This window comes from Ooceraea biroi, chromosome 4 (assembly GCF_003672135.1).
Source record: "Ooceraea biroi isolate clonal line C1 chromosome 4, Obir_v5.4, whole genome shotgun sequence".
In the NCBI taxonomy this organism is placed as follows: Eukaryota; Metazoa; Arthropoda; class Insecta; order Hymenoptera; family Formicidae; genus Ooceraea; species Ooceraea biroi.
Genome location: NC_039509.1, coordinates 9,111,020 through 9,136,686, shown reverse-complemented (window position 1 = coordinate 9,136,686; position 25,667 = coordinate 9,111,020). Strand labels below are relative to the sequence as shown.

The 25,667-nt window shown below is 36.8% G+C and overlaps 1 protein-coding gene across 3 annotated transcripts in view; it reads right to left on the bottom strand.

The window, feature by feature from the left end:
• The window catches only part of LOC105275101, a 71,487-nt gene extending 45,820 nt beyond the window's left edge, over positions 1–25,667 (bottom strand). Inside the window, exons 1-4 of one of the 3 annotated variants that reach the window (XM_011331751.2) lie at positions 25,054–25,667; positions 10,972–11,270; positions 10,818–10,886; positions 6,785–6,877 (exon numbers count right to left, since the gene is read on the bottom strand). In XM_011331751.2, the coding sequence (XP_011330053.2) occupies positions 6,785–6,877; positions 10,818–10,886; positions 10,972–11,270; positions 25,054–25,642 (1,050 nt within the window). In that variant the 5' untranslated portion in view covers positions 25,643–25,667. Of the gene's footprint in view, positions 1–6,210; positions 6,878–10,817; positions 10,887–10,971; positions 11,271–25,053 lie in introns of those variants that run through there. The other 2 variants (XM_011331750.3, XM_026969043.1) reach the window with 2 other exon arrangements.

Genomic DNA, 25,667 nt, shown 5'->3' with positions numbered 1-25,667 from the left:
GATTGGTCCCTCCACCACTGCGATCAGCGGTCCGTTCTATATGTCGATGTCTTTTATACGAAGCTATTTATACGAAGAGTGGTCTTCGATGTTACTTTATGTTACGTATACTTTTCTAAGACACAAAGTTTTGATTTCGCATTTTATGACGGTATATCCGCAGAAATAAGAGCACTACACAAATCTTTTATGAATTGAATATTGTTCATCTTAGAAATGGAAGATTCTCCAAAGAGTTGCTGTGTACTTCTTATCGCTTCATTCTTGTTAGCAAGCTCAATATGTTTTTTACTTGTCAGGTATTTTACTGTAAATATTTTCTCAGCTGATATAACTTTATTGCATATTTTGCAGAAAAGAACCGCCATCAGATTTGAATAATGGAAATTCACACACATATTGCGACAATCTGTTTGAAATTGATGTCTTTATTTTTGGCATAATCTATAAACAATTTGAAAATTGAATATGATTTACAATTTTAATTGAATTTTTTATAAACTTATTTTTGCCATTTATTTACAAACACAAAAACAATATCAGTAAATTAGCACTTTTGTATATGAATATTGTAGGATGTCGAATTCGGTGTTTACCAGTTATTATTCGTGTGGGGAAGATATTTGCGAGGAGATCAGCGTTCGCGAGGAAGGGGGTGTTTGTCGAATTCGGTATTGTCGCAGGGTCGCGAACAAAGCAGTCAAGAGAGAGAGAGAGTCTCGAACTGTCATGTAGTAAAGTTGTTGCGAGTCAAGCGTGTTACGAACAGAGTATTGCGAGCGAGCGAGTGCGATTCGGCGAGTAGCGAGAGTGTAAAAAACAAGCACCGCGTGCCGGAGTGTGGTACCGTTGGTGTGCTGTACTTTTATTGTATTATATTTGCATTAAACTAATAGACTGTGAACTACAAATCTGCCTACCGCTCTACCCTAACAACGAACATACTATAATATTAAGGAAGTAGCTATAGCGTAGTGTTCTCATCGCGTCGAGGATTTCTATCTTCTATCTCCTACGATAGAGATCGGCAGCTGAACGCCGAAACAATTGAAAGTGATAACGAGTTTTCTATTCCTAGCATATTAAAAAAAGCTGCCTCTCGGTGCATACTAGTGCGCGGCGCGTGATTTAAAAATTACCAATCTAGTCAATTCTTTTATCAGTCGAAACAAAAAGATATGCCACAGCATAATTTTATTTTAATTATCCTGTTTATTACCAACTTAGGAAAAATAATAGAAAAAAAGAATTTAAATCAGGAAACAATGTGAAATGTAAAAAATTGGTAAAATATGTAAATATTATGCACAAATGGGTGAAATATGCAAAACTATGCACTTATGGATGAAATATGTAACAATACTATAGCATATATGGCTTCAAATGCACAGTTTTTTCTGAAACGCATTTATATGTAATTAATTTCTTTATTAATCAAATAAAAAAATATATTCTCTAGCATATTTTAGTTGCCCTGGTGATAAATGAATGATAAGTGATGAGTGGTGTGAAACTTATATCTCCTTAATATTCGCGAAACAGTTGATGACAGTCGAAATATTGTGGATGATATTTATTTTGCGGAGAGTAATGTGGCCTCTATAGCGCCTAACAGTGCGAGCTCAGTAATTTCGGATGATCCTGGTCGTGTATGTATATGGATTCTATTTATTCTAGAAGTCTTAAGCAATTTCGAATTACAGTGTGATTTGAATGGCACCTATTAGGATATCAGTCGGAATACAAGCGCGCAGCTGCCTTTCCCGTTCATCTAAAATGAACAACATATCCACTATTTTATTTGGTGTGCAATGTGCCATTGTAATATTAAATCAGAATAAAGGAATATAAATGCCGGTAAACAAAATCAAATTCGAGTTCAACTTCTCGGTGTAGCTTCTTAAATAGCCTAACTGGAAATTTCTTATCACTGAGTATTTGTGTGCGGCTGTGACCGTCTAGCAGTACTGCCACTACAGCACAACTGATATAAGCTTCTTATACTTGATCCTCAGACTTGATATTATAAACTCGTGTTTGATCATTCGTCCTTCGACGACATTAGATCATAGTGCCTTGAATTAGTAATGAGAAGGACTACATGTATAACTTTTTAGAAAGCTATGTTTCCATTTAAAAAAATTAAGTTGCTTTTTATTTGACACCTCCGTCCAAGTTCAATTTTTTAACCTTAAATTTCCCCCAATAACCTCGTCAAAATCGGATTTTGATATTTTGCATGATTTCGGAGAAATTCAAGAGGATTTATTAAAATGGGACACTCTATACATATAAGGTGTCTCATTTTAAATGGCCAAACTTGAAATATGAATTAGAACCTCAAAACAAAAAACAATTTCCTTTGGAAGTATATTCGCAAACGCTTCGTTCAAGAAATATCGATTTCTGAAATTGCAGACATATAGGAATGAATGTCGAAATATGGACCCCACAAAATTGCACACCACAAAGTTGGACACCGTTCATTTGGACACAAAAAAGTTGCACACCGTTAAGTTATACACCATAATCTAACCTAATCTAACCTAAACTAACCTGCAATTTCGCGGTGTCTAACTTTTTTGTGTTCAAATGAATGGGAGTGTCCCGTTTGACCACGTTAATATTGGACACAGGCCAATCAAATTGCTTACTTTGGTTGAGTTGGGTTAAATTTGACTAATTGTATTGGCTGTGTCCAATATTAATGTGGTCAATCGGGTGCCACCCCAAATGAACGGTGTCCAACTTTACAGTATTCAACTTTATGGTGTGCAAATTTTTTGTGTCGAATGGTGTCCATCTGCACTATGTCCAATGTTAAACCATGTGCAAAGTTTCGTGTCTAATTGTACTGTACCAAAATGCACCGCTCCCCAATTCGTGAACAATATTTTCAACACAACAAGTATTTTTAGTATAATATGTGATTAGGAATAATGGGCAATATTTTAATTGGACTACATTTTCTATCAACTCATTTGAATGCAAACAGATTTTTCGAATTTTTGAACAATGAATTTTATGATATTTTGAAAAACATTCCGTTGAATATAAGAGAGAACTTTTTTTGTTTTTAGCTACTAAATTCATATTTCAAGTTTCATCATTTAATCCAGGGGTATAATTTACACATATATTAGGTGTGTGTATAAGTTTCCAGCGTTTCTTATGGAAAATGAAAATTACGTTTTTAGAAAATGGTATACAAATCTTAATCATCAAAGTATTTTCCCTAACTCTCTATCACTTTAGCCTTTATAAATCAGGTAGCTTTCGTATTCCCTGCTCAAAGAAGGATTGAGGTTTAGAGACGATGAAGTTGTCGATGCAATTTTTGATATTATCGATGTTTGCAAAGCGCTGGCCAGAAAGTGTGTGCTATAGAGATCTAAACAGATGATAATCTGAAGGAGCGAGATCAGATGAATATGCTGAATGTGGGAGAACTTCCCAGCCCAGGTCGAAGATTGTTTGTTTTGTCGTTAAAGTGACATGTGGACGAGTATTGTCATGCAATAATATGACAATATGTCGCTTTCCTTGGCCAGTAAACGGTCGTTTCTCCTCGATTTTGTCGCTCAAACGGAGCAATTGATTGCTGTAGCGTTCGGCATTGATGGTTTCACCAGGCGTTAGCAATTCGTAATAGAGCACGCCCTTCATATCCCACCAGATGCACAACAATATCTTTTTGCCATGGATATTCGTTCTAGCGACGGAAGTGGACGGCTGACCTGGATTTACCCACGATTTTCGACATTTAGGGTTATCGTAGTAAACCCACTTTTCATCTTCTGTTACGATTTTCCACAGGAAAGACTTTCTTTTATGGCGAGAAGTGACACGCAAGTGTTCAGATGATTCTCGATGTTGCGTTCTGTAAGCTCGTGGAACCCATTTACCAGCTTTCTGGATCTTACCAAGTGCATGCAGACGATTGTCGAATGGTCAACTCCAAGCTTCTCACCCAGTTCCTTAGTTATTTGGTACGGATCTTCTTCGAGTAGTGCTTTCAGATTATCGTTTTCAAATTCTTGAGGTCCTCCACTTCTTGGCTTGTCCTTTAGGTCGAAATCTCCCTTCTTGAACTTGGCAAACCATTCACCGTACTTGTACCAACTGTCCTGCCCGTATGCTTCGTCGATTGTTTTTTTGACTTCTGCAGCAGACTTTCCAAGGTTGAAAAGGAATAGCATGCAATGTCAAACGTGTATCCTGTCGGCAGCCATGACTAATGAACTATGAACTCGTTTTATTGAGAAACTAGATATCAATCTATGTAATCCCACTTAGTTTTCTTACTCTCTCTTCCCAGATAGCTTTACTCAGATGTTCAAAGGTAGCGCTGAAAACTTATGCACACACCTAATAATTATAGTATATATAATTAATAATTAATAAAAATTAATTAGTATGTAATTAATAATTAATAAATAAATTTATTTGGTAATTATGCATAATAGGGGAGCCAGCCCCGATGACCTTGACATTGACATATGTTATAAAGGTCACCCTCCTGAGTAACCTTCAGAAGGTTTTAGCTGGCGGTCATTGTTTATTAAAAAGTTATTAACAAAAGAAGTTTCGAAAATGTAGTAGATATTTTGAAGTCATTTAAAGCAGTGAATCGTTAATATATAGAATAGTTTCTTTTAATATAAGTACAAATTATTCTCTGCTTTAACCTAACCTAACCAAACCTAACCTAACCTAACCTAACCCAACCTTTGTTAGGTTATATTTTACGAAAGTGGAGCCTCGGGCACATACGTTCGTTTTCTGCCCGCTTCGCGGGAGGGCTGGGGGCAGGGGCTTCGCCCCTCCCCCCCGCCGAAGTCAGTGTAACAGATTTCACCGTACAGATTTTGATCACGTGGTACACGGCACGGATCCCGGTGGGGGAGGGGCGAAGCCAGGGTAGGGTAGGTTAGGTTAGGTTAGGTTAGGTTTTTGTCAAGAAACCTCAAGAATAAAGATATAAACAATTTTTATTTAATTTAAGTTTATTCATAAGCTAGAAATGCATAGAAATTAATCTTTCACGTATTAAATGTTAATCGTACGACAACCTGTCCTATACTGGCTCATTCTATTAGCTGAATTCAGAGGAATGTAGAAAAGGTAAACACAACATAATATCAGCGCACAATATAGTAATACAAACACGTATACTCTATATAAGGTGTCAAATACACAAATATATAAACTAATTTGAACTCTGTACGGTGAAATCTGTTACACTGGCTCCGGCGGGGGTGAGGGGCGAAGCCCCTGCCTCCCGCCCTCCCGCGAAGCGGGCTGTGAAAGAGCGTAGATAGCTGAAAATTTGTGCAAAATTATTAAACTTCTTTGGTTATTAATTTTTTAATAAACAATGACCGCCGGCTAAAACCTTCTGAAGGTCACTCAGGAGGGTGACCTCTATAACATATGTCAAGGTCAAGGTCATCGGGGCTGGCTCCCCTATTATGCATAATTACCATTTATTTATTTATTTAGCTACAATGTGCGCCATTGCATTACATTACCATTTACCACCTTAGTGATAATTTCATATTTCCTATTTTTTAGTAAATTCATCTATCCTCTCTCCCTTTCTCATAAAAAAAATTAAATAGCACTTTAACTTTTTTAACTTCTATTACAATCCAATATATTTGTACACAAAAATTGAAAAAATTTTATAAATTCATGAATAAAGTATTTTAAAAATATTAAATGTTTGAATAATGTGGTTATCATATCATACTAATATAATAAAAAGGTAAAGTTTGTTCCATTGTTCGGGGTAATCTCAGAAACTATTAAACCGATTTGAAAAATTCTTTCACTGGTGGATAGCTTAGATCTTCCTGAGTAACATAGACTATGTACAATCGTCTTGCAACTTCTAAAAATGTGCGCGTCACAAAATACGTTCTTTATACTTTATATTTTCCAAATATACCGAGCGCACGAAGCGCGCGAGGAGCAAGCGCCAGCTAGTGCTATTATAAAGTGCATTAGAAACACTGAATCTTTTGTTTGAAGCAATTTTTGGTAATTCTTCGGACTAAGGGATCTCGCTCCAATTACCTTGAGCTTGATACATGTTATAGAGGTCATCCTCCTGAGTGACCTTCAGAAGGTTTTAGCTAGCAGTCATTTCAGCAAATGTCTTTTACTTTTTGTTATATTGCAGCAAATTCAAGATTAATAAAAATGGAGTGAAATGGACATTTCTTTATGTTTTCTTTCCAATTCTAATTAAGAACTATATGTATACATATTTCTTATTATATTTTTGTAACAATTTGAAAGTTATGCCAATTACGCTCTTTCTTGACAGATTATAAAAACAAATAATTAAAAAATTTTAGATTCTTCGTAAAAATAACAAACTAATTGTAATATTTACATAAATACAAAAAACATGATAGAAGCAAATAAATCATAAAGAATGTTAAGCATCGGAGTTCGAACTTCGGTGCCGCTATCCCCACCAGGCGCTTGAACGCCGCAAAAGATAGTGCCGATGATGCTAGTGGACCGGCCTATCGACAGATGGGGCATCGTCTATTTTGACAGATAGACGCCAAAGTTTTAAGTTCGACAATTTATGTTAATAATTTATTTCTCATTGTTACAAATGTAACAAATAAAGCATGTTTCTGCTCTACGCGGCAGTTCCGTATCTGGCGATAGGCCGCTCTGCCGACATAGTCCACACTGTCTCTCGCGGTGCTTGGGCATCTGGAGTGAGGATAGCGACACCGAAGTCCGAATTCTGTATAATCATTACCGAAAATATAAATCGGCTGTCCAAATTAAACAAGTCACAGATTCTAACACGTAATGGATGCGTTCGAAGGAACACTCCTAATTCGATTGCTTCCTAAAAAATTAATATTAAATTTTCACAAGTTAAGCTTAAAGAGTTAAATAAATAACAATAGATCTTATTTTTTCTTCAATTTCAATGAGATCATTATGTTACATTAAATATTTACAAATATTTGTATGATGTTTAATATGCATGCATGCACGCATACACACATACACGGTGTGTTCAAAAGTTCCCAGACTGATACAATGAAAACTCGAACTCCATAGATGAAAATTTTATGATTTAATTCTGCACATCTCCCTTCTCACCACACACTCAGTAGAGCCGTTGAAAGACCTTAGAAAACTCCTGAGAAATCTGATTTAAATGCTCTGTCACAACACATTAAATCACTTTCATCTTCATAGCGAATTCCTTTCATCGCCAATTCGATTTTGGGGAACAAAAAAGTCTGCAGGTGTCAAATTGGCGAGTACGATCACAGTAGAATAAGAAAGAAGTATAAGAAAGTAGTATAAGAAAGAACAATAGGTTGACTCCGTCTCGGTCTCTTTGATCTTTGTAGAAACCATCCAATGTTGTTGATTGTGCGAGCGCGGTTTAGGTTGAATAACAGAAACTGTTTGGCACTTGCAAATAACAGTGTGTGTCAAATGTTTTTGCAATGTTTGAATAAATTGTGAAATAATAAATAATAAATGTAAATGTAAAATATTTAATAACTGAGAACTATCAATATTAGAATTTGAAAAAAATATACCAATGATTGTTTCCAAGAATGGCATATCCTTCTTGTTGGGTGCAGTGGCGAACAGGATAAAGGCAAAAAGGAATCGTACAAACGCGAACGAGTAATATGTTTAAACGAACGGTTTATTCTGTTGTAACGGTCGGCCGTAGAACGTACAATACGCGCAGCGGCGCAGGGCCGTACAATATGTGTTCCGAGATACTCGCGATTTCTAATTCATCGCCAACACTTCTGACTTGAATTACAGCCACATTACATGCAGATAAACATTATTCAGTACATATGTTATCCAACTCTATACAGGGTGTCTCATAACTCTGTTACCACCGGTTAATGGCGTATAGTTTGGACTTAGCTGAGTCGAAAAGTCCTGTACCATTTTGCGATTTTCGCAATAATAACTGAGTTATTAAACCCGATTAAAGTAACCGAATGAGAGCGCGGCTCGTGCAGCGAGGCCGTCGGTAGGAAGGCCGCGCGCTCGTGGTTGGTTACGGCACAGTGAGGCAGCGGTGCCAGAAAGCGTGCTTTGTAGCATGCGATGAGGGTGGAGTGGGAATGGTCTCGCGAATCGTCGCATGCTTTCTGTCATCACTGAATAGAGAGTGTGTGGCGCGCCTCAGTGATGCCGTCGAGAGTCCACATTTAAAAAACATTAATCTGGGGATCTTTTGAACACACCATATATATATACAGGGTGTCCCAGGTTTTAACCGACAAACTGCGGGAGCATATTCTACTAGTGGAAATAAGAAAAAATTCTTATATCGAGTTTGCTTAGAAATGCTTTATTACAAAGTTATAAACCAATATTGAAAAGAAATATGAGATAAGTAACAACGGATTTTTTCACAAAAATAAAAATTATGTACGCAATGATTTAGTGACGCATTTCAAAATGTTGTCCTTGCACATCGATACAAGCTAGACATCGACGTAGTACAGAATTTGTTACAGTACGACATTCCTGAAAATTTTGTTGCATCTCAGTAACTGAATTAGTAATTCGTTGCTTTAAATCTATCTGGTACTCTCCTGTTAGGAAATCTACGTTGATACTCTCGTACGGCAGCTCGTGCATTTCCGTCACAGAATCCGTACACGAAATGAATATCAGTGTATTCCTCATTTGAAAACACTTTTGGCATTCTGATAGTAATTGCTAGTTCACAAGACGATTGAAATCTAACAGCTACTGTTGTGAAAGTAACAATCATACTGAATCGTTTCAACATAGTGAACATGAATACATGTGAATACACATAACATAAACATCTTTGACCTTCCAAATTCTACACTATGTTCCGTTGTTACTTATCTCATATTTCTTTTCAATATTGGTTTATAACTTTGTAATAAAGCATTTCTAAGCAAACTCGATATAAGAATTTTTTCTTATTTCCACTAGTAGAATATGCTCCCGCAGTTTGTCGGTTAAAACCCGGGACACCCTGTATATACAGGGTGTTTCCTAAGTAAGTAGACAAACTTAAGGAAGATATTCCTTAGCTTATTTTAAGAAGAAAAGGTCATATAAACATATGTCCTAAACTGCTTTGTTTTCCAAAAAAAGTACATCACTGTTTTCGTTCACTTTTCGTTTATTATAGAACAGTTTGTGTTATTGCAAATGAAACAAATGAAAAACTTTTTGATTGGTCCTGTCTTTCTTCCCTTGAAACTTAACGGTGCTTCGTATCTACATTTTCTTGAAGATGAGCTACCTTTGGAAGATATTCCACTCATGCTCAGAAATAGAATGTGGTTTATGCATGATGGCGCTCCACCCCACTTTAGCTTAACAGTTCGTCAATTTTTGAACAGGAAGTTTGCCAATCGATGGATCGGTCGAGGTACTCAAAGACCAAACCATTTATGGCCTGCAAGATCCCCAGACTTAATCCAGTAGATTTTTTTCTATGGGGACAGCTTAAATCTTTAGTTTACGCTACACCTATTCAAAATGAAGAAGATCTCAGAAATCGCATAATAGATGGATGTGAAAGAATACGTAACACTCCAGGTATTTTTGAGCGTGTACGTCAATCAATGGAAAGGAGAGTTGAGGCGTGTATCATGGCTGCAGGTGGACATTTTCAGCAGTTACTGTGATGTTATTTTTCTTTTTAGTTACTATTTTCTTTTTCGTTATAATTTTTCTTTTTGGTTACTATTGTTTTTCATTTGTTTCATTTGCAATAACACAAACTGTTCTATAATAAACGAAAAGTGAACGAAAACAGTGATGTACTTTTTTTTGGAAAACAAAGCAGTTTAGGACATATGTTTACATGGCCTTTTCTTCTTAAAATAAGCCAAGGAATATCCTCCTTAAGTTTGTCTACTTACTTAGGAAACACCCTGTATATATATTTTCGTTAAAACAAGTTTTTTAAATTGTTAACACACATTTCTTCAAGGTTGGACGATTTATTTTAATTAGGGATGTGCCGGATAGTGAATTCGCCGGATAACCGGATACCGGATAATTCGGTACTTATTGTTAACGGATAACCGGATAACCGGATATTATCCGGCAATTACGCGAAAAATTAAAAAAATTGATTTAATTATGTTTTACATTAAGAAAGGATTATAATTAAAGTTATATATACATTTTACTTATTTCGCACACAATTGACTATATTATATTGATATTATTGATGATATGAACCATTTGAACTATTTTTGAAGCAAATGCAGCAAGCGCTTGCTTGTTCTTTTAGTTGCACATGTTTTATTCCTACAGAGCACAATGTGGTAATACAAAATTCGCTTGGTAATAGCAGCCCTGACGTATCGACATGATTTACCTGTTGGGTCGATATCAATCATCATTATCGATCCAATATAATCGGTAAGTCATATCGATACGTCAGTACTCCTATTACTAACCGAACATTTGCACTGCATTGTTTTATGGCTCGGACTTTTATCAATGTATCTTTTACGCGATTATATACGTTTCGAATTCGATTTTATGTATTATTAATTTATTATTTATTTAAACTTAAAATTTTTAATATAATTAATTAATTACCATTCAATTGGATGAAAAATGGTCGAATACGCCGGATAGCCGGATAGCTAATCATTATCCGGCTATCCGGCCGGATAGTAAAAAAGTAGTCGAATAGACCGGATACCGGATACTTGCCGGATATCCGGCACATCCCTAATTTTAATATACTAATATGACAAATTTTATATAATATTTTATTTTCTATTTATACTCACGGTGCAGGATTTGATGTATTTAAATGAGAATGCTTGTACTGAATATACTGTCTCTGCTAATGCATTTGCCTGCAAAAGTTTTATGGACATTAGAAAAATCATTGTGTTAAATTTTATTTATTGGCATTCACTGCATCTCACAGTTCTAACATACCTGATCGCATGTCAGATGAGAAACACGACTAATAGCGATAATTTGAAGTGTTAATTGCACAAGTATAATACATCGAACGCAAATTAGCAACGTGTTATTTACTCCGTAAAGTATAGTAAAGATGAATGTTAAAATATCTATTAACAAGCATGAAATCCAACAAAGCAACTGTATATTATAATAAGAAGTGAGATAGTTTGTTGCATTTGTGAGACAGCAATGCAATCGTTGAAGATTCGGAAGTGTAAGACGCTTGGCATGTAGTCCAGATACACCGATATCAATGTTCACACCTATCCCTATATATAAATACATATATAATTTTAATTTGTTAAGATTATATTATTTCTATTATAAAAATAATATTATATAATACCATTTGTCCAAAAATAGTTTAAAAAGCTTATCCCATTTACTAAATACTACATATTAAATTTATTACATTTACTGGATTATTTATTTACTAAATCTTATTATACATCTTTATTATAACATATATTAATTTCCTTCAAACGAATGATTATATAGTGTCTGCATTTGAGAATCATGATTAATATTTTATTAAGTTGAGTTACAAGACAATTCATGAAAATGTTCCCTTCTGATTTTGATGAAGTTAAAATATATTGTAACGTAAATTAAAACAGGAGACACGTATTTTTTATACATATTCATACGTATTTTTAAAGGGTAAAATCTCTGAAAAAATTGGTTTTTGTTTGGAGCATATATCATCGAAATTAAAAACTTTTGAAAAACTTTTATCATAAAAACTGAATTATTTCTCATAAAAACTGAATTATTTCAAAAGCACTTGAATACACAATGATATTTCTAGATTTCTGGAAAATGTCATAACTTTTACACATCCCCACCACTCATTATATTTTTTAAACATAAAAGTTCTATTTTAATCAAATAAAAAGATATTTTATGCCGACTACAAACATGCATAACAATGTCACATTCCCAAAGATGGATTTTTCAAAAAATAAATGGAAAAAGAGTGGTGCAATTGAACACGTTGCAAATGGACACGGTGCAAATGCACATGAAATTTTACCGTTATACCGTTCAGTTGGATACTATTCATTTGGACACACGAAAGTTGTATACCGCTTGTAAGTTGCACACCATTTATTTACACACTATTCAAAATTAGGTTAGGTTTATACAGGATGTCCCATTTTATATTTGTCAGTCAAATATTGCGATATTCGTTGTTTCAGAGACAAATGTTTCAAACAAAAGTTGTATGGCTTCGAGGGGGCAAGATGATGATATTATCACTTTAATTGCAGATAGCGTCACTTTAGAGATTTTATCATGACGGCCATTTTTTTCTCAAAATGGAAGTTGTAGCTGACAATGAGATGAATACAATGGTTTTTTGTTTTTTGCAATTGGATCATTTTTCAGTGAGTTACAGCGATCCAAAGTATAATACTGTATAATTTAAGTAAAAAGCTTCCATCTCCATACAGTGTGCGTATTTTGTGACTCCAAACCATCCTCCACCTCTGTGTGTGTGTGTACGCGGGCGCGCGTGTGCTGCGTGTATGTTGTTCCTATCCGTTATCCTGTCCTGGACTGATTCTGTTTGATAGTTAACCAGCTCCAAACTTATTGACACGCATTTTGCCGTTCTTATCATTACCTAGGATGAACGACGTGCACGTGACGAGGCTTTCATCAAGCTTTGGGGTGTTTGATTTACGTAAATCCCCTTACTTCTCACGATTCAGGGTGCTTGATTAGCGTGAGTCCCCTTGCCTCTCACGATTTTTTATAAACATATTACAAAAGATGTTCAAAGATGTTGTTCCATTTTCTTGAACACATAAATGCGATTCTTTGCTCACAACGGCTAACAATTTCTAATAATACGGCCCGTGGTATGTTTGTACAAGCAGTTTCGATACTCTGAATCATGTCTTCTCGAGTTGTGATTGACATTTAAAAAATGTCGTGTACGAGCGCAAACCCACATCTCGAGAAGATATGATTCAGAGAATCGAAACTGCTTGTACAAACATACCACGGGCCGTATTATTAGAAATTGTTAGCCGTTGTGAGCAAAGAATCGCATTTATGTGTTCAAGAAAATGGAACAACATCTTTGAACATCTTTTGTAATATGTTTATAAAAAATCGTGAGAGGCAAGGGGACTCACGCTAATCAAGCACCCTGAATCGTGAGAAGTAAGGGGATTTACGTAAATCAAACACCCCAAAGCTTGATGAAAGCCTCGTCACGTGCACGTCGTTCATCCTAGGTAATGATAAGAACGGCAAAATGCGTGTCAATAAGTTTGGAGCTGGTTAACTATCAAACAGAATCAGTCCAGGACAGGATAACGGATAGGAACAACATACACGCAGCACACGCGCGCCCGCGTACACACACACACAGAGGTGGAGGATGGTTTGGAGTCACAAAATACGCACACTGTATGGAGATGGAAGCTTTTTACTTAAATTATACAGTATTATACTTTGGATCGCTGTAACTCACTGAAAAATGATCCAATTGCAAAAAACAAAAAACCATTGTATTCATCTCATTGTCAGCTACAACTTCCATTTTGAGAAAAAAATGGCCGTCATGATAAAATCTCTAAAGTGGCGCTATCTGCAATTAAAGTGATAATATCATCATCTTGCCCCCTCGAAGCCATACAACTTTTGTTTGAAACATTTTTCTCTGAAACGACGTCATATCGAAATATTTGACTAACAAATATAAAATGGGATACCCTGTATATACATTATATATTATATACAGGGTGTCCCATTTTAAAGGATCCACTCAAATTTCTCAGAAACATTGCGTTAAATCGAAAAATGTTTCAGACAAAAGATGTTTGGTTCGAAGGGGGACATAAGATGGTGCCATTGGTTTGACCTTGAATAGTCGTTTGAAGGTCACGTAAAGGGCACTTCTAATTTTTTAAATTGAAACCCCAACTGTCTATTGCAGATTCTGATTCTCCATCGAAAAGTAAGTAACTTTTGTTCGAAACAGTTTTTTAAAAATGCCCTCCTTATCCCGAAAACTCAGGTTCAATCTTTGGCGGACCAATGATAATAACTCACTTTATAATAGACATTGAAGTTTTTTCTTTAGTATTTTACTGTTTACCGCCGGCATTAGCATTATCCAAGGTGTACCGCGTGGAGGTTGCACGGTCGAATTTACACCTCTTGTGTGTTCGGAGAATGTTCCAGCCAATCAAGGCAAGACCCGAGTGTGATCCGGCCAATCAAGACAAGACCTGAGTATGATGAGTTGAGCGTAAATGAATGATTAGATTCAATAATAAGTAAGAATCAATGGTTAGCAGACTGCATTCCGAAACCGATCGAAGAAAATATCATGTAGCGTTGAAAAAGGCTGATCAATTAATGCAGTCTGCTAACCATTGATTCTTACTTATTATTGAATCTAATCATTCATTTACGCTCAAACTCATCATACTCAGGTCTTGCCTTGATTGGCCGGATCACTCTCGGGTCTTGCCTTGATTGGCTGGAACATTCTCCGAACACACAAGAGGTGTAAATTCGACCGTGCAACCTCCACGCGGTACACCTTGGATAATGCTAATGCCGGCGGTAAACAGTAAAATACTAAAGAAAAAACTTCAATGTCTATTATAAAGTGAGTTATTATCATTGGTCCGCCTAAGGTTAAACCTGAGTTTTCGGGATAAGGAGGGCGTTTTAAAAAAACTGTTTCGAACAAAAGTTACTTATGCTCCTTACCTTCGCCAGTAAAATAAATAGAACGAAAGCGTAATTAGTCGACCAAACTGGCAGTGTATTTAAAAAACTAAATACACAACGTTTCGACCATTGGTTCTGGTCCTCTTTAGGTGTAAAAAATATCTAAAAATTCGTATAATTGTAATATAAACCATGTAAAATACAACACAATACGCACAGAAATCAATAACTTACAATTTTTCTAATCCAAAGGTTATATAATAACTTATAAACAACAAACAACTAACATTCGAGATCACTCTCCCGTTGTCAGCATAAAGGAAAAGAACACGTCCGTGGCATTCGAAGACAAACAATACAATGGCACAGCGTCTAAGTAATTCGAATGATGTTATCGTATATCTCCGGCAAGCTGTCCGTGTCATTTTGAAGGTTGATCGAACCGCTATGTTTTTTGATGAGAAACATCTCGGCAATCTCTCTCTGGTAAATCTACCGATTAACGTACCCACCTCCTATCACCTTGTCCTTGACATATATTATAGAGGTCACCTCTCTGAGTAACATGCAAGTTTTAACCGTCGGTCGTTGTTTAATAAAAAGTTATTAACAAAAGAAGTTTAATGATTTTGCACGAATTTTCAGCTGTCCACGATAAGCAAAAGAAGTTTCGAAAATATAGTAGTTATTTTGAATATTGAAAGACATAAACGACGAATATGAACGAAGGAAGGAAAGTGATTTAACCTAACCTAACCTAACCTAACCTGGTTAGGTTAGGTTAGGTTATATTTTCCGAAACTGGAGCCTCGGACAAATACGCTCGGTTTCAGCCCGCTTCGCGGGAGGGCGAGAGGGAGGGGCGAAGCCAGAACCAGTGTAACAGATTTTGATCACTTGGTATCACGGCACGGAACCCGGCGGGGGGGGGGATGGGCGAAGCCCCTCCCCCCGCCCTCCCGCGAAGCGGGCTGAAAAACGAGCGTATATGTGTCCGGGGCTCCAGTTTCGGAAAATATAATCTAATCCAAACCTATTTCTGATTTAAAAGTAAAATTCCATCAAATATACTCTTTCGTAAACGTATATGATATCGTAGAATTATGCTCTATTCATTAAACTGTTTTGTTAATAACTTTTTAACAAACAACGAGCGACGGGTGAAACCTAGTGCGGGTTATTCAGGAAGATGACTTTTGTAATATATGTCAAACTCAAGTCCTTGCTTCACGTGGACAGCTGAAAATTCGTGCAAAATCATTAAACTTCTTTTGTTAATAACTTTTTATTAAACAACGACCGACGGTTACAACTTGCACAATGTTACTCAGAGAGGTGACCTCTATAATACAGGGTGTCTCGATGACCCCGTGCCACCCGTTAATGACGTGTAGTTTGGACTTAGCTGAATAGAAAAGTCGTATGTCATTTTGCGATTTTCTCAATATTAACGGAGATATTAATTACAATAACAAGGACGCGCGGTCCTTGTTATTGTCAGTATCTAAGACACTCATTCTCCCTCACCGCGCACCGCCCGCCCAGCTCGCGATGTATCAATGAGCCCTCCTACCGACCTATCTCTCTGCACGTACCGCCCTCATTCACTTATATTCATTAATTAATAACTCCGTTAATATTGCGAAAATCGCAAAATGACATAGGACTTTTCTATTCAGGTAAGTCCAAACTACACGTCATTAACGGGTAGCACGGGGTCATCGAGACACCCTGTATATGTCAAGGACAAGGTGATAGGAGGTGGGTACGTTAATCGGTAGATTTACCAGAGAGAGATTGCCGAGATGTTTCTCATCAAAAAACATAGCGGTTCGATCAACCTTCAAAATGACACGGACAGCTTGCCGGAGATATACGATAACATCATTCGAATTACTTAGACGCTGTGCCATTGTATTGTTTGTCTTCGAATGCCACGGACGTGTTCTTTTCCTTTATGCTGACAACGGGAGAGTGATCTCGAATGTTAGTTGTTTGTTGTTTATAAGTTATTATATAACCTTTGGATTAGACAAATTATAAGTTATTGATTTCTGTGCATACATTGTGTTGTGTTTTACATAGTTTATATCAAGCAACGCGGTAGCGTCGCGACGCCAAGTACATAATCAAAAATAAGGTTCCGAACAATGAGAGTCACTGTATAATATCGAGTGTTACCAATTTCATTGCATAAACGTCGCGCGCTACCAAGTAGCTTATTTGCAATTCATGCCATTTGACAGGTCATATCAACTTATGATTAAAATATCTCAGGAATTAAAGCCGTAATCAAAAATCTAACGGCACTTGTATAATAAAATGTGAGTGCGAGCTTTCGATCGCGACCAGTTCGATTAAGATTGGTGCAGTCAATCCTGAGATATTATAATAGTACGTTAGAATCGTGACGTTCCGTTTTCCGTATTCTGGTTCAGACTCACGTACGTATGTTCGCACATACACATGCAAAGCGATTTTGTCCCTCAAGCTGCTGTTCACACATGCATGATTTAATTTATTATGAATTAAAAATGATTTTAATAATACATGGGAAATGTTTTATTTTACGATAAAGATATAAATCGCAAATACTATAAAAACTGTGATACATAGGAAATGTTTTATTTCAGGAATTGTTTTATTTATAAAGACATAAATTGCAAGTAATTACAAACAACATCATCAACGACGACGACGACGACGTTGCACCACGTCGACGACGGCGACAACGACGACGATGACGTTGCACCATGTCGACGACGACGACGTTGCACCACGTCGATAACGACGACGACGATGGCGACGATGACATTGATGTGGTGCAACGTCGTCGTCGTCGTCGATGTGGTGCAACGTCGTCGTCGTTGTTGTCGCCGTCATCGACGTGGTGCAACGTTATCGTCGTCGTCGTTAACGTGGTGCAATGTCATCGTTGTCGTCAACGTGGTGCAACGTCGTCATCGTCATCGACGTGATGCAACGTCATCGTCGTCGTCGTCGTTCGTCGTCGTCGTCGTCGATGTGGTGCAACGTCGTCGTTGTTGTTGTCGCCGTCATCGATGTAGTGCAACGTCATATTAGTTAGTGAGAAAGGGATTGATTGCATCAATAGCACGAATTTCATTGCATAACGTCGAGCGCTACCACATTCATTGCATAAAATTAAAAACTCGTAAAAATGATTTACGTGAAAGTAAAGTTATATTGTTAAAGTTATAATAAAAAACATTGTAAATCACATAGAGAAATTTTGTTAGCAAAACAGAAAAAAGTATAAAATATATAAAAATAATTTACATTATATAAAAATCAAAAGATTATTCTTAATAAAGCTTATTACAAATAGCATCGGAACGATGTACGTGTTAGCATGCAAAATAATTGATAATAAAACATAAAAAGAGATTATGTAATACTAATTATATGTTCAAAAGAATGTAAAACTAAAATATAGTCAAATTTTAAAAATTTACAAAAAAGTGAGATCCCTAAAAAACCTTTTTAAAAAAAGAAAAAATATATACGCCAAGTACATAAAAACTCCCAACTTGTCAAAACTCAAAACTAAATATGAAATCAATAATTAACTAGCCAAGTATCTAGAAGCAGTTTGAGTATTTTACCCAAACGTTTTCCATGCATACTTTTTTATCGCATGACGACATTGAAGTACTTGGCGTGCCCGAATCGCAGTGGTCATGTATTCTTGTATTTTTGTACAATATCTTGATTTGTATTGTATCTTCATGATTTTCAATAATGACTCGCAAATGATTTTGTGTCTCTTATAGGTAGGACAGGACGTTTTAATGTGATTCGGGCACGCCACCAATGGCACCATCTTATGTCCCCCTTCGAACCAAACAACTTTTGTTTGAAACATTTTTCGATTTAACGCAGTGTTTCTGAGAAAGAGTGGATCCTGTAAAACGGGACACCCTGTATATAACATGCTAGGGAAATTTAGACGACGGATTCGCGTTTAGCATACTAATAACCCACCTATTTTTATTGTCGGTGTGCGATTTTGTTACGGATTTATGATTAACGATTTGTATGGTTTGTATTGATATCGATAGTAGCGACACATATATTAGCGTTATGTATTAATGTTTAAGTTGTTCATAGTTGTGTTTCTACTATGTGATGTCTTTCTTTAGTTAGTTATTTTATGGTTCCTTTTGTTCGTACAGTTTCTCAGTAATGGCTACTTTCGAAATACACGTTTGTCTTGCGAGTTAATACGAATTCTAATTTAAAATCCTCACCTACGGCTCACGCACTGTTCTACATTGGTTATGGGCCCAGAGGTTGCCGATTGTGAGTGATTTTTATTCTTTTTCGAAAGCGAAAGTAAACTTTCTTCTTTGGTGTAAATAGAAGTATAACGGATAACATGGCCGCGACAAACGCATTTCTGCCCATTACAAGATTGAAGGGTCGAGAAAATTATCTCACATGGAAGATAGCCATGGAGAACTTATTGAATATCGATGGCCTGTGGAATTCGGTGCTCGGAACTGAGACGAACACGGAGAAGATAGCGAAAGCTAAAGTGAAAATAGTGTTGAGTGTGGACGAATCGTTGTACATCCACGTGGCGCAAACGACCACGGCGCAAGAGGCATGGAAGAATTTGAGCAAAGCGTTCGAAGATACCGGGCTTACTCGTAAAGTGGGCTTGCTGAGAAAAATCACAACGACAAGACTTGATAATTGCGAATCCATGGAGAAATATGTTAACGAGATCATGTCCGCTGCACATCAGTTAACAGTCATCGGATTTGAAATCAATCAAGAATGGCTCGGAACGGTCCTATTGGCGGGCCTCCCAGAACATTATCAACCAATGATTATGGCGCTTGAAAGTTCCGGCATGGTAATAACCGGCGATCCAGTGAAAGCAAAGTTACTACAAGAATCGAATTGTCCCGATAAATCGAAATCAATGGTTAGCAAGGACTCGGCCTATCACGTGAAGCGGCAAGCAAGAGGTACGAAATATAAGTCACGACCGAAAGAGGTTAAGTGTTGGACATGCGGTAAGCAAGGACATATTTCCAATGAATGCAATGATAGAAGAAAAGAAGAAAAGGACAATAAAGACATGAAGCGACACGAGCGCGAGAAGAAGAGTGAAATGAATGCAAAGGTGGCGTTCATTACCAGAAGTTCTTCAGCCAATGCGGACGCTGGATGGATCATAGATTCTGCAGCTTCTGTGCACATGTCACCAAATAAGGATTTGTTTGATACCCTTGACACGCAGAATCAATCGGAAGTAATTATTGCAGACAACAAAAGATTAGTTCGAGGTAAAGGTGAAATAATAATACCTGTATCGATAGATGGAGATATTCGTGAAATAACGGTGCGAGACGTGTTACGTGCCTACACTCGATATAAACTTATTATCAGTAAGAAAAATAACTGAGAAGGGTTATACAGTAACGTTTAGTAAAGATATGTGCAAAATATCGGACATTGACGGTAATGTAGTGACGCTCGCAAAACCGGTGAACAACATTTATAAAGTGATACAGCTCGTTGACACAGCATATAATTGCAGAGACAATAGCACCAACATGTGGCACAGACGACTCGGACATATGAATACCGAAAGCATGAAGTTGTTACGAGACAAGCATGCGCGCGGTTTGGACTTTGCAGATCCGGACGGAGATTCGTGTGAAGTATGTTTGCGAGGCAAGTTCGCGAGACAACCATTTTCCAAGAAAACTGGATATAGAAAAGGAATATCAAGGCCTTTAGAATTGGTTTACTCGGATATATGCGGACCAATGGAGGAAACGTCCATCGGAGGTTCAAGATATTTTATTTTATTCGTTGACGATCATACAAGAAAGTTAAGTATCTATTTTCTGAAAAGAAAAGATGAAGCTTTGGAGGCGTTCAAAACTTATAAAGCTTATGTTGAAAAGAACACAAGTTATCGGATTAAGGCGTTGAGGTTCGATAATGACCGTGAATACGTGAATGAAGAGTTTGGACGATTTCTTCGACAGAAAGGCATACGGCATCAGCTAACGATCTCGTACACATCGCAGCAAAATGGCTTAGCGGAGCGCTGCAATCGAACCGTGGTGGAAAAGGCGCGTTGTCTGTTGGAAGATCTGCCGAAGAAAGTTTGGGCAGAAGCTTGTTCGACGGCGGTGTACTTAATCAATCGTTCACCTGCGAAAGGATTACAAGGACGGACCCCTCACGAATTTTGGTCAAAAGAAAAACCAAATCTATCGCATCTGAAGGTTTTCGGCTATAAAGCTGTGGCGTATATACCTAAGGAGCAACGACGTAAATGGGACGAAAAGGCGAAGCTCTGTTTGTTTGTAGGGTATTTGGAGCATACGAAAGGATACCGATTATATGATGAGAAAGCAAACAAGGTATTCCGGAGCAGAGACATAGTATTATTTGAAGACAAAGCAACTGAAACGAAGCATTTAATACTACCTACAAATCGACCCGAAATTGACGATGGGGCTAGTGAAGCAGAGGATTCCAGTGAGTCAGAAGATAATTTTGAGACGCCAGACAACGAAGAAGCATCCATATTTGTGGACGAAAGGTCAGGTGACACGGATGAAGACACAGTTGAATTAACAGATGATGGCGACCTGAATCATGATAAACCCAACGTAGAGTTGGAACGTCGTCGTAGTAGTCGAGTGCCGAAGCCAAGAAAATGGCCAGATTACGTGACGTATAAGGTATCAGCAGAATTTACAAATGAAGAACCAACAACCGTTGAAGATGCACTAAATGGCCCTCACGCTGATCAATGGTGGACAGCGATGAAGGTGGAACTTGATGCATTAGCACAAAACGAAACGTGGGAACTGTGCACACCACCCAAAGACAAAAAGATTTTGAAAACACGATGGATATTTAAAATCAAAAACAACCCTCAGGATGGATCACAACGATTTAAGGCGAGATTGGTGGCCAGAGGTTACGAACAAATACCGGGGGTGGACTATCATGAGACATTTTGCCCGGCAGTTAGATGGAGTACATTGCGATGTTTATTTGCATTGGCAGCCAAAGAGGACTACGATATTCCGGGGAGGATCCGACCATTTGGATGTAGTGACGGCCTTTTTGAATGACAAACTGGACGAAGAAGTGTACATTGAGCAACTGGAGGGACTTAAGAAGATAGGAAGCAAAGGCCAAGTTTACAGACTCAAGAAAGCGCTTTACAGTCTTAAGCAAGGGGCGCAAGCCTGGAACAGAAGGCTAGATAAAGCGTTGCGGAAACTAGGATTCGAACGGTCACAAGTGGATCCAGGTTTATACATAAGAAAGGAAGGTGATAAAAGGGTTGCGTACATCGCTACGTATGTAGACGACTTACTTTTATTTACAAACTAGCTGGCGCTTGTTCCTCGCGCGCTTCGCGCGCTCGATATATTTGGAAAATATAAAGCATAAAGAACGTATTTTTTTGCGACGCGCACATTTTTAGAAGTTGCAAGACGATTGCACATAGCCTATGTTACTCAGGAAGATCTAAATTATCCACCAGTGAAAAATTTTTTCAAATCGGTTTAGTAGTTTCTGAGATTACCGCGAACAATGGAACAAACTTTACCTCTTTATATATTAGTATAGATATAGATAATCGAAGTTTGAAACGATTAATAATAAATAAACTTGAAATGGAATTTAAGATGAGAAATTTGGGTCCGGTTTCGCGAATTTTAAGTATTACGTACGTAGAGATAGAGATAAGAGAGAGTTAGTACTTGATCAAAAGGATTATATCGAGGAAATTTTGAAAAAGTTTCATATGAAAGATTGTAATCCAGTTAAAATACCGTTAGATCCGAATCAAATATTGTCGAAAGACATGAAACAGGAAGAGAAATTTCAATCTAGCGAAATGAAAAAGGTCCCGTATAAAGAATTGCTTGGTAGTATTATGTACGCATATGTAGCTACACGACCCGATTTAGGTTGTGCGATAAGTACGTTAAGTAAATTTGCGGAGAATCCAGGTAAACCACACTGGGATGCATTAAAACGGGTATTACGTTATTTAAAGGGGACAAAAGATTACCAGTTAAAGTATGGTAAATCTGGTATCTTAAAACTGGTTGGTTATAGCGATGCGAGTTGGGCCGGAGACCCAGACAATCGTCGCTCTACGAGTGGTTATATTTTCTTATTAGGTGATAGTGCAATATCTTGGTGCTCTAAACAACAACGGTAGCACTTTCAACGACTGAATCTGAATATATGGCGATAACACTAGCATGTCAAGAAGTGTTGTGGTTGAAAGAATTATTGAAAGAAATAAATAGCTCGTGCGTTGGTACTCCAATAAAGTTATTTTCAGACAGCCAAAGTGCAATAAAGCTTATACATTCAAATAATTATCGTGCTAGATCGAAGCATATCGATACGAAATATAATTTTGTGAGAGAGAATGTATCGCGTAAAGTGATAGATTTATTGCATGTATGCAGTGGCGAAATGTTAGCGGATGCACTTACAAAGCCAGTAATAAACGATAAGCATACGTATTGTAATGTTAATGTAGGATTAAGTGAATGATATAAGTTGGTTGTTAATCGTTACGATCTCAAGTGGGGGATTGGTGGTATGCGATTTCGTTACGGATTTATGATTAACGATTTATATGGTTTGTATTAATATCGATAGTAGCGACACATATATTAGATAGCGTTATGTATTAATGCTTAAGTTGTTCATGGTTGTGTTTCTACTAAGTGATATGTCTTTCTGTAGTTAGTTATTTTATGGTTCCTTTTGTTCGTACAGTTCCTCAATAATGGCTACTTTCGAAATTGTTGTATGTGTGCAATTTGAATCATTTGAGTTTAGCGCCAGATAAATGGTTATTTTAGTTTTAGTATTAGGCTAGGGAAGAGAAAAGCTTTTCTAGTTATTTTTGTGTTGTGCGCGCAGGAAGTAAGTTTAGGTTTGTAACACTGTGTCTTGTTCGCTTCCGATGCAAAGTCTCGCATCACGCTTTACTGCTCGTGAAATACGTATCGTTTTCGTTAATAATAAGTTATATCATTTGCTATTAAATACAGTCAGTTTTTAGTTTATTCACACGGTGCTCGAACGCATATATTACGAACATTAACAGAAGTACACGTTTGTCTTGCGAGCTAATACGAGTTCTAATTTAAAATCCTCACCTACGGCTCACGCACTGTTCTACAATTTTGATGCTGGGTTATAAAAGTTGTTGACCTGTGTATTTCGATCCATTAAATTTTGATATATTTCGCAAATCAATTGAATCCATCCTATATGCACTGAAAAACACACAAGGTTCACTAATCTCTATGAATGTCCGACAAAAACGAGCGTCAAGTATAAATGCACTTCTTCAGGCGTTGCCTGGACCCATAACTTTAGGGTGACACAAAATCACGCTTATTATAAGTGCAAATGTTTATTAGAAGTCTTACAGACAACGTCAGACATAAAACTGTATAAAAGTATAGATTATTGAGTGTTTTAAAATAAATCAAGGGTGAAAAATGATGTATAGGTAACATGCATTGCGAGCCGTCTTCGCGGGCGATACCATATAATAACTAAAGCAAAAACACAACTACTAATTTCACCGCGTATCTTATCATGTATTATAACTACGCACGCGTATTTAGCTTAAAAACACCATCCCTTACTAAAAGAAAAAGCTCGATAAACCAATCTCAACAAGTTTGTTTCAATAAATAATAACTATTCAACAAAATAACATTATACAATATATGAATGACGTATTACTATTAGTTTATATAGCTTTTCTACAAAGATCATGCAAAGCACGAAAAAGCCAGTAGCTTTTGGATGTGCGGCTATGGATAGCGAGCGTATAAAGATATTTCTACCTATTTTTCAACAAATCCATCTTTTAGGATGTGACATTGATATATATGGTTAAATTCTCTATAAGATACAGTTTTATTTTTATTTTAAAATAAAATTTTTTATTAGAAAACGAAATAGTAAGTGATTGAGACTATATTAAAAATTATGACATTCTCAAAAATTTGGAAATGTCATTATGTTTTTGAAACTATTCAATTTTTATAAGAAAAGTTTCTTCTTTCATAATTTCGATGATATATGCTCCAAACAAAAAACAAAGAGATTTTTTTTAAAGAGATGTTTCACCCTCTAAAAATGTGTATGACCACGTATAAAAAATATATACGTGTCTCTTATTTTGCTCTACATTAAAACATATTTCAAGCTCATTAAAATCAGAAAGGCATATTTCCGTGAGTTTCCTCGTTAGTTGATTTGAAATCAAGCTTATTGATGATTCAATCAATGATAGAATACCAGCCAGTTCACAACACAGTCCATTGAGGCGATGAAATCTATGTCGCAATGCGTTATATAAGAAGCAAAATTTTGCGATTTCTATTGAAAATGTGGAGCGTGTTATGCATTGTATCACAATTATATGCAAAGCCATTTGAGGTACGGCAAGTTTCCTTAATACACCAAACACACTCCAAGTAATAATGATCACCATCATAAAGAAATACTGTGTATAATGGTTTATTTGTACGTTATTAATGCTCCAATGATAATGCCGCGTTAAGTCGTCAAATTTACAAGCGGCTGCAACGGCACGTTCGAATTCTATATGTCGCAGACACGATAACAATATTGACAAGATTATGTAGATACTTTGGCTGTATTGATTAATACGTTGCAGAGTACAACCTACGATCATCGCGTTTTTGGCAATGCAGCTGCTAACATCAGTTGCATAATATGCCATAACGCAATGTAAGCTGCACATGGTCAACGAATACACTAACAATAGATGAAAATGTTTTAGTATCGATCGCTCGTTAATTGTATGTGGATGACAACCGTAGAAACGCGACGCGTATAACAACCATCGACAGTTTTCCAGCATGGTTTTACAAGAACTAACTTTACTG